Raw genomic sequence first — 14,779 nt, 5'->3', positions numbered from 1 at the left:
GGCCTGGCTTCCAACGCCAGCTGGTTCCTGGAGAAGAAGAACGTGATGTCCATGTGCAAGACCACGGTGGCCCCCTCCGCAGACGGCAGCCTGAACCTCACCTCCACCTTCCTCCGGTGGGGCCGGTGACCCAGAGCCCCCCCACCCCATCGTCCCGGCCTGGGGCTGGCCTTGGGGCTGACCCTTGACCTGGGGCCGTCTGTCCACAGGAAGAACCAGTGTGAGACCCGGGCCATGCAGCTGCAGCCCACCGAGCGCCCGGGCCGGTACAACTACCACAGTCCCCGTGAGTGCATGGGGGGGGGGGGGAGAAGCGGGGCTGGGCCGGGGCAGGGGCGGGCCTGGCCGGGGCGGGGGGTGGAGGCGGGGCGGGGGTGGAGGCGGGGCGATGGGGGCGGGGCAGGGGCGGGGCGGGGCTGGGGGCGGGCCGGGGCGGGGGCTGGGGGCGGGGCGGGGCTGGGGGCGGGGCCGGGGGCGGGGCGGGGCCGGGGCGGGGGTGGAGGCGGGGCGATGGGGGCGGGGCCGGGCCGGGGGCGGGGCGGGGATGGGGGCGATGGGGGCGGGGCCGGGCTGGGGGCGGGGCGGGGCCGGGGCGGGAGCGGGGCCGGGCCGGGGGCGGGGGCGGGGGCCGGGGGCGGGCTGGGGCTGGGGGCGGCCGCCCCTCCCTCCCCCTGCACGCGTGGGGTGGGGGGGACCCACGCCCTGCGGGTCCTTCCTCTGTCCACCTGGGCGGGCTCTCCGGAAGGCCTGGGCCCCGCCCGCGCCTGGCAGCCTCCGCCTCGGGACCCAGGGCCTCCCCCACCGGCCCCCGGGAGCCCCGCCGCCCCCTGCCCGCCCTGGGCTTCCGGCCCTTTCTGCCCGGATTTGTCCTTGGAGGACCCAGCTCTGGCTCTGCAGGCAGGAGGCGGGGAACTGGCTGGCCGCCCTGCTCGGAAGGGGCAGGGAAAGCAGCCAGACAGCAGAGAGGCCCCAGCCCCTCCGCCAGCGGCCCAGCACCCCGGGGGCGGGCCCAGCACCCCTAGCGCCCCGAGGGCGGGCCCAGCACCCCTAGCGCCCCGAGGGTGGGCCCAGCACCCCGAGGGCAGGCCCAGCACCCCGAGGGCGGGCCCAGCACCCCTAGCACCCCGGGGGCAGGCGCTCTTCCCCTGGCCCAGGGGGCAGGGGGGGGGCCGGTGGAGGACTGAACATTCCAACCTTCTCAGACTGGGGCAGCATCCACTCCATGTCCGTGGTGGAGACCAACTACGACGAGTATGCCGTGCTGTACACCCAGGGCATCCAGGGCCCCCACCAGGACTTCCGCATGGCCAGCCTCTACAGTGAGCGCCCCCCCCGGGGTGCCCCAGGCCCAGAGGAGGGGCGGGGAGGGCCCCCAAGACACAGGGCGGGGGCGGAGTGGGCCCACTCCTCCCCTCTTCCTCCCTCCTTCTCGCCAGGCCGCACCAAGACCCTAAAGGACAAGCTGAAGGAGGACTTTGCTGCCTTTTGCAAGTCCCAGGGCTTCACAGAGGACAGCATTGTCTTCCTGCCCGAGCCCGGTGAGGGGGACTTAGTCAGATTAGAGCCAGCGGGACTGGAGCCAGTGGCCTCTGGCTGGGGGAGGGGGTGGCCTGCCTGGCCCCCACTGTGGGCGGGTCCCCCAGAGGGGAGGGGATGAGGGCTCCGTGTCCCCAACCTCATGACCTCTGCTGGCAGCCATCTTTGTGCCAAACCTCTTCCCCATGCACCATCCAAGCAGTTGGTAGAACCTGGCTCTTAGGGCCTCGAAGGGGGGGGGGACGGGCTCCTCAGCACTGGGGAGCAGCAGGAGCCCCAGGTGAGGCCTCCCCGGCCTGGACACCAACCACGGCCTCTGGGCCTCTTTCTCAGCAGATAAGTGCATCAATGAGCCCGAGTAGAAGAGGGAAGTCCTGCACAGGGCCAGCTCCGCTAGGTAAGCATGACTCCCACCAGCTTCTATCACCACCAAACTCAGGACTGCACAGAGCCCCCCCCACGGCCCCCCCAGCAGAGCCCCCCCCACAGAGCCCCCCAGCAGAGCGCCCCCCACGGAGCCCCCCAGCAGAGCGCCCCCCCCCCACGGAGCCCCCCAGCGGAGGCCCCCAGCACGGAGCCCCCCAGCAGAGACCCCCAGCACGGAGCCCCTCAGCAGAGACCCCCAGCAGAGACCCCCAGCAGGGAGCCCCCCCAGCCCCCCAGCACAGAGGCCCCCTCCCACACGGAGCCCCCCAGCAGAGCGCCCCCCCACGGAGCCCCCCAGCAGAGCGCCCCCCCACGGAACCCCCCAGCGGAGACCCCCAGCACGGAGCCCCTCAGCAGAGACCCCCAGCAGAGCCCCCCAGCACGGAGCCCCCAGCAGAGACCCCCAGCACGGAGCCCCCCGGAGCCCCCCAGCACAGAGGCCCCCTCCCACACGGAGCCCCCCAGCACGGAGCCCCCAGCAGAGCCCCCCAGCACAGAGGCCCCCTCCCACACGGAGCCCCCCAGCACGGAGCCCCCCAGCAGAGACCCCCCTGCACGGAGCCCCCCAGCAGAGCCCCCCCCACGGAGCCCCCCAGCAGAGCGCCCCCCCACGGAGCCCCCCAGCAGGCTGGGCATCCAGGAGTGACCTGCAGAAAGCCTGCTCCCCAGGGCTGGGAATGGGCTTAGCCCAGGGAATGGGCTGGCCTAGCTTGCTGAAGCCCTGGGTTCGATTCCTCTGCACCACATACACAGATAAAGCCGGAAGCGGCGCTGTGGCTCAGGTGGCAGAGTGCTAGCCTTGAGCAAAAAGAAGCCAGGGACAGTGCTCAGGCCCTGAGTTCAAGGCCCAGGACTGGCAAAGAGGAAAAAGAATACAGAAAACCTGGTCCCAACCATTAGATGGTGGTACCCAAGAGCTCTTGGGGCAGGGGGGCTGCCCAAGGCAGGAGGGGGGGTCTCCCTTGACGACCTTCCAGCAACGGGGGCTCTGGCTCCTAGGGGACATGTAGGCCAGGGGGCGGGGCGGGACGCCTCCCTGGAAGCCGCGTGGGCCAGCATGGGGAGGGAAGCCATGACTGAGAGGGCAGAGGACTCTTCACTGCTGCACCGCCGTTCCCGGAGCCCCAGCCGCCGTGGGGGGGGGGGGGCAGCGCCATCCCTGTGGGGTGCCAGTGTTGCCAGCACCACTGACCAGGTTCTGCTCTCCGGCTAGGTGACCCGGTCATCAGGACTCTGCCGCTCCGCCCCTCCCTCCAGACCCCAGGCCCCCGGTGCCTCCGCCCCTGCAGCTGTGACCCTGGCTCTGAGGAATAAACTTTGAAGCAAGTCATTCCTGGCTCCCGCGTGTCTGTCCACCAGGCTTTGCCTGCAAAGCCCCAGCGTGAGCACCGAAGGGTCGGCTGCTGCCGTGGCCCCCGACTCGGGACGGCTGAGGAGGGGCTCCCCACCCCCACAGGGCTGTCACCGCCCCACAGCCAGGCCGGCGTGGGCCGGCAGGAGTCAGTCACTCGGCAGCTAATCCCCTGGGCAGCTCTCCCCCCGCCCCCCACGCTGCCTCCCACCCTGAGCAGGAAAGGCCCCAGGCAACGCTGGACCCCGTGAATTGTGTGGATGTGGATTAACGCACTCAGATTGGGCCAAGATAAGGGTTGGGGGAGAAGAAGGGACACTTGTTTCCAAGGTGCTCAGTACCTGTGGCTCCCGCCCAGACTGGCCCACAGTGCCCTATACCCACCCACACCTCTGCCCGCAGCTCCCCGGCCTCCTGGCCCTCGCCTGGGCCTCCAGGGCACATGGCCCTGCCCTGCCCCTCACCGGAGCCCTGTCCCCGCCCTGGCTGGCCACTGCCCAAATCCCCCTTCCCAACTCCCACCAGATGGCCCCACTCAGGTCCTTGTCCCTGTTCCTCGTGGTTCAAATCGAGCAGGGCCAGGCACCGGTGGCCCTCAGGTCTCAGGGCTGAACTGCAAGGGTGGCCTGCGAGTGGCCTCCTTGGAGGAGCGGGCCCGGGCCGTGTGCACTGATACCCCAGAGGGCTTCCGGAGGCCAGAGGAGCCCCCGGCCCAGAGGCCACCAGGAACACTTGCCCCAGCTACCAAGCTCCTGGACCTGCCCACAGGAAGCACAGGGACGTGCGGGGGCCGGGGGGACAGACACAGCTGGACCAGGTACAATCCAGTATGGAGCCCAGCCCGCAGCCAGCACCCCCGGGCATCTTAGGGAGCCTGTGACAGCGGGCGGTCCCCAGTGCCCAGCCAGCACCCCCGGGCATCTTAGGGAGCCTGTGACAGCGGGCGGTCCCCAGTGCCCAGCCAGCACCCCCGGGCATCTTAGGGAGCCTGTGGCAGCGGCGGTCCCCAGTGCCCAGCCAGCACTTCCGGCATCTTAGGGAGCCTGTGGCAGCGGGCGGTCCCCAGGCCCCCAGCCAGCACCCCTGGGCATCTTAGGGGCATAAAAGCCACTAGAAGGTGGCTGCCTCCGCTCCCGCCGGATCCAGTACCCCAGGACCGTCATGAAGTGGCAGGCTCTGCTGCTCAGCTCCCTCCTGGCCCTGCTAGAGGCGGCTCCGGGCCAGGCCGAGGTCCCCATCCAGGACGACTTCGACGCCAAGCAGGTGCGCCTGCCCCGCCTCACCCTGCCCCGCTCTCCTCCCGGTCCCAGGCTCCGGCCCACGCCGCCCTGGACACAGGCCTCGTGAAAGAGCCCCCTGACCTTGGGTGGGCGGAGGGGGCCTGCAGCCCCCCGTCCAGCCTTCGCTCTGGGTCGGCCACCGCTGCCCGCAGCCCCACGGTGCAGGGACCTCCGGGGGTGGGCTCTGCAGGCAGTGGCCGTGTGGGAGCAGGACGGGGCGGGCCTGGAAGCGGGGCACAGGGGCATCTCCCGGGCTCCCGGCCTGCTCTGCAGTTCCAGGGTACCTGGTACATTGTTGGGGCTGTGTCAGATGACCAGGGCTTCCAGGACTCCAAGGACGACATGAAGATGCCCATCGCCGTGGTGGCCCCCCTGGCCAATGGCAACCTGGCCGTCAAGTTTGGGTACCCCACGTAAGTGACCCATGAGCCTGGCCTTGGGTTCAGCGTGGCACAGGGCCGGGGGGAGACCGGATCAAAGCCGCTGGTGTGACACAGGAGGGAAGCCGGGCTGCGGAGGCCCGGATGAAAGCCAGGTGACCTCCGCCGCCCAGGGACGCAGGCGGAACCGAAAGGCCCACTGGGAGGCTGGGTGTGGGGAGCGGGGTCTGGCGGGTGCATCTGGAAGGGGAGACTCTCCCGGATGTGGGCACCGAGCGAGCACCCGCTTCTACTCAGCTGCGCGTTCCACCAGTCATCAAGCTGCGGGGGGACGGGGGGAGGGACGGGGGGAGGCCCCGTCCTCAGGGCGGGCCGTGGCTGGAGAGGACGAGGCAGGCCCGTGGCCGGGGCCCCCCCCAGGACCGCTGCTCAGGTGGGGCTCCTCCAGGCCCGAGGGTGAGTGCCAGAAGATGGACACAACCTTCACCAAGGGTGCCATGGACGGACAGTTCAGCAATCCAGGTGAGGGCAGGGCGCGGGTGGGCAGCTGAGGGGTTAACGGGGAGGGAGGGGCGCCCGCCCCAAGCCACCCACTGGCCACTGGGGTAGGGCTTCTCGGGCAGGGCTCAGCTACTCTCACGCCCTCTCAGCCATGGCCCAGACCGATATTCGAATACCCTTCACGGACTACAAGCACTTTGCCGTGATGTACTTCCAGACACAGAAGGCAGATGTGAAGAACGTCTGGCTGCAGCTCTACGGTGGGTGAGCAGAGGGGCGGCACTCCCGACTCTTCCCTAGCCCTCTTCCTGCCTCCCGGGGCCCGTGGCAGGGGCTGTGGACGCTGCTCAGTCCCTCCCCACCCTCCGCCCTGTCCCTCTGCCTTCACGGCCCTCAGCCCGCACCCCGGAGCTGTTTCCCGAAGGTGCACAGAAGATGCAGCAGCTGGCAAATGAGTTGGGCCTGAACCCCAGCCAGGGCGCCCTGCTGCCCAAGTCCGGTGAGTGCAGCCCCCTCCCCAGCTCAGGGCTGCGGGTCTGGGGACTCCTGACCTCCACCGACGGGGCCGGGACCTGAGGGTCACTCTGCTGACCCCAGGGTCGGAACCGAAGCTCCAGGGGCCGCCTCGGACCGTCTGGGCCAAGGGCGGGCAAGAAGGTGCCCCGGCGGTTCTCCGGGGAGGGCGGGGCAGGGGAAGAGGTGGTGCCTGAGGCCCTCTCTCCACAGACGAGTGTGCGGGAGCGCTGGCCTAGGTGAGTGTGTCGGGCAGGGAGGAGGAGGAGGAGGACCGCGGGCAGCCCGGGCTCCCCGCGCCCTCCTGGCTGGCTGGAAGGGCGTGGCCGCACCGGGTGGCACCGGGGCGCGGCCTTGCGTGTGGGAGGGACTGGGCATAGGAGCCCAGCCTCGCTGGCGGGTGTGGCTTGTGGCGCGGAGGCGTGGCTTCGTGGGTGGGTATGGCCTTGTGGCGCGGAGGCGTGGCCTCGCTGGTGGGTGTGGCTTGTGGCGCGGAGGCGTGGCTTCGCGGGTGGGTGTGGCCTTGTGGCGCGGAGGCGTGGCCTCGCTGGCGGGTGTGGCTTGTGGCGCGGAGGCGTGGCTCCGTGGGTGGGTGTGGCCTTGTGGCGCGGAGGCGTGGCCTCGCGGGGGTGTGGCTTGCCGTTGGGGCGTGGCCTTCCCCGGCGGGGGCGGGGTAAGGGGCGCCCCGAGCTCCACCCGCCCCCCTGTCTTGCAGTGGCGGACTCAGCCCCGGAGCGCCGTCGAGTGCTGCCTTCCCCAAAGAAGCCCGCTTTCTCCGCGGTGCCCCCCAAGCACAATAAATGGTCTGCGAAAGCCAGCGGCTGTGCGCTTCTTCCGGGAGGGGAGAGTGGGGGCGGGGCGGGGCCACCTTCGGGAACGACCCAGCCCTGGGCCACCCACGGCCTGGTTCCCACTCAGCTCCGCTGTGCCAGCCCTAGGCAGGCGTTGGGCCTGGAGGGGCTGAGGCCCGGCTCTGCCCGAGAGAGGGCGTCCAAAAGCGCTTTCCCGGCCGGCCCTGGGGCACCCGGGAGCCAGGGCGCGGGGGTGGGGGGGGGTGGCTGGTGCACCCGCGAGCCAGCGTGGGTCCTGGTGCACCCGGGAGCCAGGGCCAGGGGTGTGGCCCTGGGTCAGCTGCCCAGACCCCCCTCCCTTGCCCCAGCGCTACCTCTGTCCTGGACTCTGGGACCCCAGCTTGACAGGCGTGGCCGCTGCTGTCTGCTGTCCGCTGCTGCACCTTCAGCGTCCAGCAGGTCTGCGTGGCCTGGGAGCCCAGTCGACCCTCACAATGACGCAGCTCACACCCCCTTCACACCCTGGGTGTGCACCCCTGCCTGGTGCCTACGTCCTGCCTGCTGCTGCAGGGCTGAGTGCCTCCCCATGTCCACCTCAAGCCCCACCAAGAGTGGAGAATGAGTGGGCTAGACACAACAAATGGTGTTTTATTTCTAGAAACTTGGCGTGAGCGTGGCACCGGTGCTAGAGCACTTGGCCCTGAGTTCAAATCCAGCACCTAGTAAATAAGCCAATGAACCATTGTTTTCACGGACTGTTTTCTTGGTTGGGGCCCCAGCTGAGCGGTGGCAGGGATGATTTGCCCCACTCCCCACTCCCCCGGCACCCCCTCCATGTCCCCATCGTGGCTGGCACCAGCCGGACTGTAAACACTACAACTGCAGTGTCCTGCCCAGTGGTGCCCTGTTCCTAACCTGTGGACCTGGGCAGGGCAGAGAGGCCCAGAGAGCCACAGTCCTGCTGAAAGAAGCTGCAGGAGCTGCAGGGGCCCCTCTATCTGCCACTCCGGCTCCACATGGGCCAAGAGAGGCAGAGAGAGAGAGAGAGAGAGAGAGAGAGAGAGAGAGAGAGAGAGAGAGAGAGAGAGAGAGAGAGAGAGAGAGAGAGAGAGAGCGCCTCCAAGGGCAGCAGCAGGGATTTAAGGAGAGCGGCCAAGAGGATGGACTTCCTTCCGACTGGCCCAGCACTCAGCGTCCTGGGGTTTCTGTTCCACGACATGGGTCTGAAATGGGAACATGTGGCTGCCCTCCAGTTTCAGGGATACCCTTCCCTTTCTTCTGGGGGTGGAACAAGTGAATCCTTGAGGGTCCAGCAGTAGCCATTACCCCACCCACCTCTGTTCAGCCCAGGCTTTCCCATGCCCGTCGCTATCCACAAGGGGGCAGTCCTCTGCCAGTTCTCCTCCCCGAATCCTGCAGATCACATTGCAGAGATCTTTCCCTTTCTGCTCAAGAATCACCCTGTGGGTCCCAACTCACCAAGATGGATGGACACATTGTAGCTGGGGCTTTCTGCTTACCCTGATAGCTCCACCTGCAGCGTCAGCACTAATTGTGGCCTTTACACATGAAAAGCAGACACTTTATCTTCCCAGGACTCCCTGTCTTTCATCCATCCATATCTATGTATCTATCTATCCATCATCTATCTGTTTATTTAGACTGAAGACTGAACCCAAGATATAAATGTCATACCCCCAGCCTGTATTTTACTTTTGAGCTAGAGCTAGGATTACAGGTGTGAGTCACCAGCACCTAACATATAGTATTATTTTAAAGACTCAGGGTCTCACTATGCTTCTCAGGTTGGTCTCAACTTCTGGATTCAAGCAATGCTCCTGCCTCACTCAGCCTCCTGAGTGGCTGGAACAGTAGGCGTTTGCTGTGATGCCCAGCTTACAATATTTATTGGGTAGCTGCATGCCAGGCACTGTTTAAATGCTGGAGACACAGATGAGGCCTGAAAATGAAATAGGAACCCTTGCTACCGGTAGTCTCATGAGTGATCAGCAGGGCAAACACATGAATCACTTGGGTTTTCTTTGCTAGTCCTGGGCTTGGATTCAGGGCCTAAACAGCTTCATTTTGCTGCCACTTGGGCCACAGTGCCGCTTCTGGCTTTTTCTATATATGTGGTGCTAAGGAATCGAACCCAGGGCTTCATGTATATAAGGCAAGCACTCTACCACTAGGCCACATTCCCAGCCCATGATTTTTTAAAAAAAAAAATCTTCTGCTGGGTAACGAATTACCCAGAACTTAGCTACCTAGAACAATAGCTGGGTTATCTCCAAGTCTCTTATGGTCCAGAGTGGGGCCCAGTAGCAAAGGAATTTCAGGGGTTTGTGATCTCCTGGAACTTTGGCGAGGTCTACCCCAAGCTCCTTCACGGGCCTTGCAGGCCTGGGTGCCTAGCCAGTCAGAGGTCTTCCTGGGCTGCTCGTGTCACGGTGAGCAACTCAAGAGCGACTTGCATTGGCTAGCAGCAAATGGCTAGGCACAGCTGGAGGGAGGGGAGTCCCCTTAGAGCGCCAGCACAGGCCACTGGAGAGACTGCGACCTCCACGGAGCTGAAATGCACTTCGGGGAGAATAGGTCAGGAAACAGAAGCGAGGAACGAGGAGTCTGGTAGAGTGTAGACATATTCTGTAGTGACCAGGGAAGGCTTGTTGAGGAGAAATGCTGTCCGTTCTTTCTTTGTTCTTTGTTCTTGTACTGGGGCTTGAACTCAGAGTCCTGAGCGCCGGTGTGGCCTTCTGGCTCACAGGTTATGCTCTACCACGTGAGCCAGGCCTCCAGGCGGACAACACGACGCTTGAGCGCAGAACTGATGGCGCTGGTGAGGAGGCTCTGCGTGGGGAGCCGGGGGAGCGGCGCCGCTGCACGAGGCGGGGAGGGGAGCGGGGCAACCGCAGCAGGCTCGGCTGGGTGCACTGGGATGCGAGCATGGCTGGCCGCCCGCCCTCCCCATCGCCGCTGCCCCCGCGACGCCCGGGGTCAGCCGGAGCCCGCCCCCAGGCCCCTCCGGGCTCCTCCAGGCCCCTCCGGGCTCCCTCTCTCGTCCCCACGTGGTGGCTCAAACAGCCCCCGGCCCGGCCCACGGCGCCCCGGCCGGGCTGGCCGGGCTTTCCGCTGGCGCGCTGCGGCCTTGTCCTCCTCGCGGCAGGACCGCGCGCTCCCGGGGCCGGACGCCGGCCTGCGGGCCGCGGGGCGAGGGCGGGCCGGGGCGCCGGGAGGTCCCGTCTCGGGGCCGTGGGGCGAGGGCAGGCCGGGGCGCCGGGAGGTCCCGTCTCGGGGCCGTGGGGCGAGGGCAGGCCGGGGCGCCGGGAGGTCCCGTCTCGGGGCCGTGGGGCGAGGGCAGGCCGGGGCGCCGGGAGGGCCCGTCTCGGGGCCGTGGGGCGAGGGCAGGCCGGGGCGCCGGGAGGGCCCGTCTCGGGGCCGTGGGGCGGGCGTGACTGGCCCCGGTCGCGCCCTCCACGCACCTCGCGGGCGTCCTGCCCTTTGGCCTGAGGAAGCTCTGCGGCCGAGGCCGGGGCGCTGAGGGCGCGCGCGGAGAGGCCGACGGGCGTGGCCCGCGGCGGGCAGGGAGGCCGGGCGCTGCGGGCGCTGCGGGCGCTGGGGGCGCTGGGCCGGGGACGCCCGGGGGCCGACCTCTGCGAGACCCGGGGGCCAGACCCAGAGCCCCGGCCGGCCGCGCCCCGCACCTTCCCTCCACGCCCCGCGCGCCCCGCCCACGACGGGCCCGCCCTCGTCTAGCAGTCCCGCCCCCAGCACCGCCCGCCCACTCCCGGTCCAGCCCCCGACACAGGAAGTCCCGCCCCTAGCACGGCACCTCCCGCTCCCGGTCCAGCCCCGACACAGGAAGTCCGCCCCCAGCACGGCACCTCCCGCTCCCGGTCCAGCCCCGACACAGGAAGTCCCGCCCCTAGCACGGCGCCTCCCGCTCCCGGTCCAGCCCCGACACAGGAAGTCCCGCCCCCAACACGGCACCTCCCGCTCCCGGTCCAGGTCCCCGACACAGGAAGTCCCGCCCCCATGCACCGCCCCCGCCCACCCCGGTCCAGCCCCTGCACAGGAAGTCCCGCCCTCGACCCCGGGCCCCGGGGTCTGTTCTCCGGCCCTGGCGCGCCGAGTCCGAGCCGGGCCCGCCTCCCGCGCGGCGTCCACCTCTCCGGCCAGGCCCCCTCCTGCGGGATGGCCACGGGGGCCGCCGCCGTCGCTGCTCTGCACGTGGCCGCCCGGCTCCCGACCGCCTCGCTTCGTGTGCTACTGCGAGCAGGGGGGCAGCGGGGACGGGGCCCGCGGCGGCTTCAGCCTCCAGTAAGTGGGGCCCGGGGAGGGGGGTGCGGAGCGGGGCTGCCGCGCGCGCGCTGACGGCCCCTCCTCCCCCTCCCCCCACGCCCTCCCCCAGCGTGACGGACGCGGCCGAGCTCTGGAGCACCTGCCTCTCCCAGGACAGCCTGGCCGCCCTTGTGCGTCACAGCTCCTGAGCGGTCTGGGCGCCCAGTACGCCCCACGGGGCCCCCGGAGATTCTCGGATGGGCTCTTCTTGCCCCGACTTGTAACTGTGGTCCTAAAGTTAGGCTGGGATCCGGGGGGTTTCCTGGGTCGGGCAGGATTGGGTGTCTGTGTGGGCCTAGGGACCCAGGCATCCCGTGACAAGTCTCTGCCCTTCAGAAAGCCCAGCTCGGCCTGAGCGGGACTGAGGACATCACCTCCCGGTTCAGGTGAGCCCCAAGCAGGGAGGACGGATGGGTGTGGAGAGGGGGATCAGGCCACCCCACTCGTGTTTCTCCTCCTCCAGAGCAGCCTGCCGGCAGCACACAGTGACTGTAAGCCTGCAAGAGGACAGAGCATCCCTGACCCTTTCGGGGGGGCCTTCAGCACTGGCCTTTGACCTTGCCAAGGTTCCAGGGCCAGAGGCAGCCACCAGGTTGCAGATGCTGACTCTGGGCCTGGCAGAACGTGTGTGCAGTCTGGAAAGGCAGCTTGCAGGTAGAGTGGGCTTCGGCACCTGTACCTCACTAAGGTCCCTGCTCGTGCCCTGGTCTCTTCTGGCACTGGGTAGGATGCCCACTAGCTTTCTCCCAAGTTGTAGAAGAGACAGCTGCCAGCCCCAGGAAGAGCCCTCGAACAGCAGGCCCTCAGTTCTTCCTGCCAGGTAGAGTCTGCCCTCATTCCTCCAGAGCTGTCTCCCTGGAGCTTGCGCTTCAAGGAGAACAAGACCCTACCTGTTTTCTCCCAGATTCTGATCCACAGAGAGGTGGCTCTGGACCTGGGGTCAGGAGACGGTGTCCCGGGGAGTCCCTCATCAACCCTGGCTTCAAGAGGTATTGCCCATCTGCCCTGCCAGCCTGGACCCCTGTCCCTTCCCCTGTACCCCCAGTGCATTGCTCCCTCTTCCCGCCTAGGAAGAAACCAGCTGGTGGAGTCAACTTTGATGAGCTCTGATGGTGTGACCTTGTTAGGAGTCTGTGAGAGGAGAGAAGCCTAAGACCCCAGCACCAGAGACTCTACCTCCGCTGGCCAGTCCTACTGGGCAGGGCCAAGGCTGCCCCTCGGGTCTCATTCCTATCAAATAAATGGCTCCCTGGGGTGGAGATGCTGGCCAGACTCTGGCTTGTGGGAGTAGGCCCAGAGGGGCCCAGAGACCCCCTTTTGACCGGCTCTGGACATGGGCCCCCTGGAAGAGGCCGGACCTCTTAGCCCTGTCCAGCTGCCCCGCTGCGTGGCCAGCCTAGGAGCTGAGAGGAGCCTGCCCGGGTGGAGCCGGGGCCCCTAAAGCTTGGAAGTCTGTCCTTCCCTTCCAGGCCCCGCCCCCACAGGGCACGGGCCACTCACGCCCACTCAAGTACGCTCTTTGGAGTCCCGGGCGGATGCCCACTGGAAAGGCCTCAAGTGTGCGAGGCCGTGGAGAGCCCCCACTGGAGATGGGGCCGGGCACAGGCTGGGGTGGGGCCGAGGAATGCCTGGAACCCAGAGGTTGGACTTGTGGCTCTCTTCTCCCCACCCACTGGCCACACCGGGCACCCCGCCCTGGCTTGACTGGTTTGGGAGCCTGATCCAGTCCCCCGGGCCCATGCCGCCCCTGCACCGGGTGACTTAGGAGGCACTGGGCCCAAGTGCCGCCCCCGTGGGAGAATGAGCCGTCCCGCCCCACGCCCTCCCCCCCTCCCCATCACCCTGGGCTGTCACGTGCAGGGGGGCACCCCGCGGTCAGGGGTGGTGACACTCAGATGCTCAGGACACTCACTGGGGACCGAGATGCCTTTATGGGGCTGCCGTCGGGTGGGGGGGTGGGGAGGGGCGCTAGCGGGCGCGCACGGCCGGCCGGTAGGCCTCCAGGATCTCCGCGCGGTGCGGGCACGTGTACTTGAACTCCTTCTCCTGCGCCGCGCCGTCCAGGTAGCGCCGCAGGCCGCGCAGCTCCGCGGGGATGGGCGCCTGGCGGAAGTGCGCGCACACGGTCTGCAGGCGCGAGCGGGGGGCGTGGTCAGGGCCTCGGCGGCCCCGCCCCGTCCCCCCCCCCACCCCCCCGCGCCCGAGCCCGGCTCACGTCCACGATGTGCAGCTTGGGCAGCAGGCCGCAGTCGGCCAGCGTGAGCTGGTCCCCGTCCAGGAAGCGGCGCCGGGACTCGCGCAGCTGCGGCTCCCGCGCCAGCTCGTGCTCCAGCGGGGTGCGCAGGTAGCCGTCCAGCCGGGTGAGGGCGCGCAGCAGCTGCTGGTACAGGGCTGGGGGCAGGGGCACGGTGAGGACCGGCCCAGGGGCTCCCCCCCCACCCCCGCCACTGCCAGGCCTCACCGTCGTCCTGTGCGGGCACCGGGTTCTTGATGAACACGGAGAACTTGTGGAAGACGTCGTTGCCGGCAGTGTGGGACTCCCTGTAGCGGGGTGCCAGGCTGGGGAAGCTGCGGAGGGGGTCAGGGGAGGACTGGAGTGGGTCCCTGGGGCCTCCAGCCCTCCCTCCCGCACCCTCGGGCCCTTACTCGGGCGGCCCCAGCGTCTCCTCCAGGAACTCCTCGGTCTGCAGCGTGTCCGTCTTGGCCTCGCCGTCGTAGAGGAGGATGGGCAGCTGCGAGCCCGGCGCGAAGTCCTTCAGCACGTCCAGTGCCCTGTGAGCCCAAGCCGAGGGAGGCTGGGGGGAGGGGCCGGGGGCGGGGGGGGGGGAGACCCCGGGGTGGGGGGGAGCCCGGGGGCGGGGGAGGGGCCCGGCGGGGGGGGGGGGGGAGCCCGGGGGCGGGCGCTCACCTTCGCGTGTCCACCGTGGTGAGGGTGAAGGGCACCCCCTTCAGGAGCAGGACCATGAAGAGCCGCTGGCAGGACGGGCAGTGCCCCACGCTCTCGCCATCCTCGCTGGCCTGGGTGGGCGCAGCCGGGTTGGACCGGGGCAGACCCGGGAACCCTGCCACCGGGCGGGGTGGGTCCCTGCCTCCCGCTGCCGGTGGGACTGGCGCCGCCCCAGGGCCCGGCACTGCGGGGCACGGCCCCTCCCGCTCCAGAGGGCCCTTGACTCTGCGCGTGGGCCGCGGGCAGGGGCACGGGGATCCCGGAGGCGGGAGGAGGCCTAGGACCCGGGCAGAAGCAGACCTCTAGAAGGCTCCAGATTCCTGGGCGGGTGGCAGAGGTGGGGTGGGCCGGCCAGCCCAGCCGCTCCTCAGCTCCCAGTGTGGGGCACCGGGCAAGGCCTGACCCCCCCCCCCAGCCAGGTCTGAGTGCCAGCTGGGGCCACGTCTCAGGGTGGGGGGGGGCCCTGTTCCTCGCTGCCTGGACGCCACCTCCCTACCCAGGGACACTCACCTAGCAAGCCTGGGCCAGCCATCGAGGCTGGGGCGGGACGGGGGCCCCACCCCACTGGGGGTGCTTGCTCCAGGGAGAGCTACCCGCTCTCTTCAGCCTCTGGGGGCTGCCCACCCCCCAGCCTACCGCCTGGGAAAAAGGGAAGCCCTTCCACCGGCCCCAGAAAGCAGAGGCTTAGAATACCACCACCCACCCCTCCCCGG

The 14,779-nt window shown here is 68.7% G+C and overlaps 5 protein-coding genes across 6 annotated transcripts in view; 4 read left to right on the top strand and 1 right to left on the bottom strand.

The window, feature by feature from the left end:
• LOC125353439 (ATP-binding cassette sub-family A member 2-like) overlaps nt 1-46 on the top strand; it is a 7,658-nt gene extending 7,612 nt beyond the window's left edge. Inside the window, exon 13 of the mRNA XM_048349144.1 lies at nt 21-46. Within this exon, the coding sequence (XP_048205101.1) occupies nt 21-46 (26 nt within the window). The remainder of the gene's footprint in view (nt 1-20) is intronic.
• On the top strand, nt 7-3,292 carry LOC125351610 (prostaglandin-H2 D-isomerase-like). 2 transcript variants are annotated; one of them, XM_048346490.1, is made up of 6 exons: nt 7-116; nt 210-286; nt 1,203-1,319; nt 1,437-1,538; nt 1,873-1,933; nt 3,176-3,292. In XM_048346490.1, the coding sequence occupies exons 1-5, from the start codon at nt 46-48 to the stop codon at nt 1,896-1,898; spliced, it is 393 nt and encodes a 130-aa protein (XP_048202447.1). In that variant the 5' UTR covers nt 7-45; the 3' UTR covers nt 1,899-1,933; nt 3,176-3,292. The 2 variants fall into 2 exon arrangements, with proteins under 2 accessions (XP_048202447.1, XP_048202440.1); XM_048346483.1 differs by having other exon boundaries at nt 1,870-1,933.
• On the top strand, nt 1,940-2,608 carry LOC125353435 (vegetative cell wall protein gp1-like). The gene has a single exon (XM_048349130.1). It carries the CDS (start codon nt 1,940-1,942, stop codon nt 2,606-2,608), a length of 669 nt encoding a protein of 222 aa, XP_048205087.1.
• Nucleotides 3,293-10,872: 7,580 nt separating the features above from the next.
• On the top strand, nt 10,873-12,378 carry LOC125351602 (protein PAXX-like). Its single transcript, XM_048346473.1, has 6 exons — nt 10,873-11,098; nt 11,456-11,505; nt 11,583-11,773; nt 11,871-11,939; nt 12,024-12,108; nt 12,190-12,378. Exons 1-6 carry the CDS (start codon nt 10,973-10,975, stop codon nt 12,227-12,229), a joined length of 561 nt encoding a protein of 186 aa, XP_048202430.1. The 5' UTR covers nt 10,873-10,972; the 3' UTR covers nt 12,230-12,378.
• A 709-nt stretch (nt 12,379-13,087) lies between these two features.
• Nucleotides 13,088-14,116, bottom strand: LOC125351623 (chloride intracellular channel protein 3). Its single transcript, XM_048346502.1, has 5 exons — nt 14,028-14,116; nt 13,766-13,891; nt 13,581-13,687; nt 13,335-13,510; nt 13,088-13,246 (listed from the first exon to the last, which is right to left on the bottom strand). The coding sequence occupies exons 1-5, from the start codon at nt 14,081-14,083 to the stop codon at nt 13,088-13,090; spliced, it is 624 nt and encodes a 207-aa protein (XP_048202459.1). The 5' UTR covers nt 14,084-14,116.
• Nucleotides 14,117-14,779: the final 663 nt, after the last annotated feature.

Source organism: Perognathus longimembris, chromosome 1, assembly GCF_023159225.1.
Source record: "Perognathus longimembris pacificus isolate PPM17 chromosome 1, ASM2315922v1, whole genome shotgun sequence".
Taxonomy (NCBI): domain Eukaryota; kingdom Metazoa; phylum Chordata; class Mammalia; order Rodentia; family Heteromyidae; genus Perognathus; species Perognathus longimembris.
This window is presented reverse-complemented; position numbering and strand designations above follow the sequence as displayed.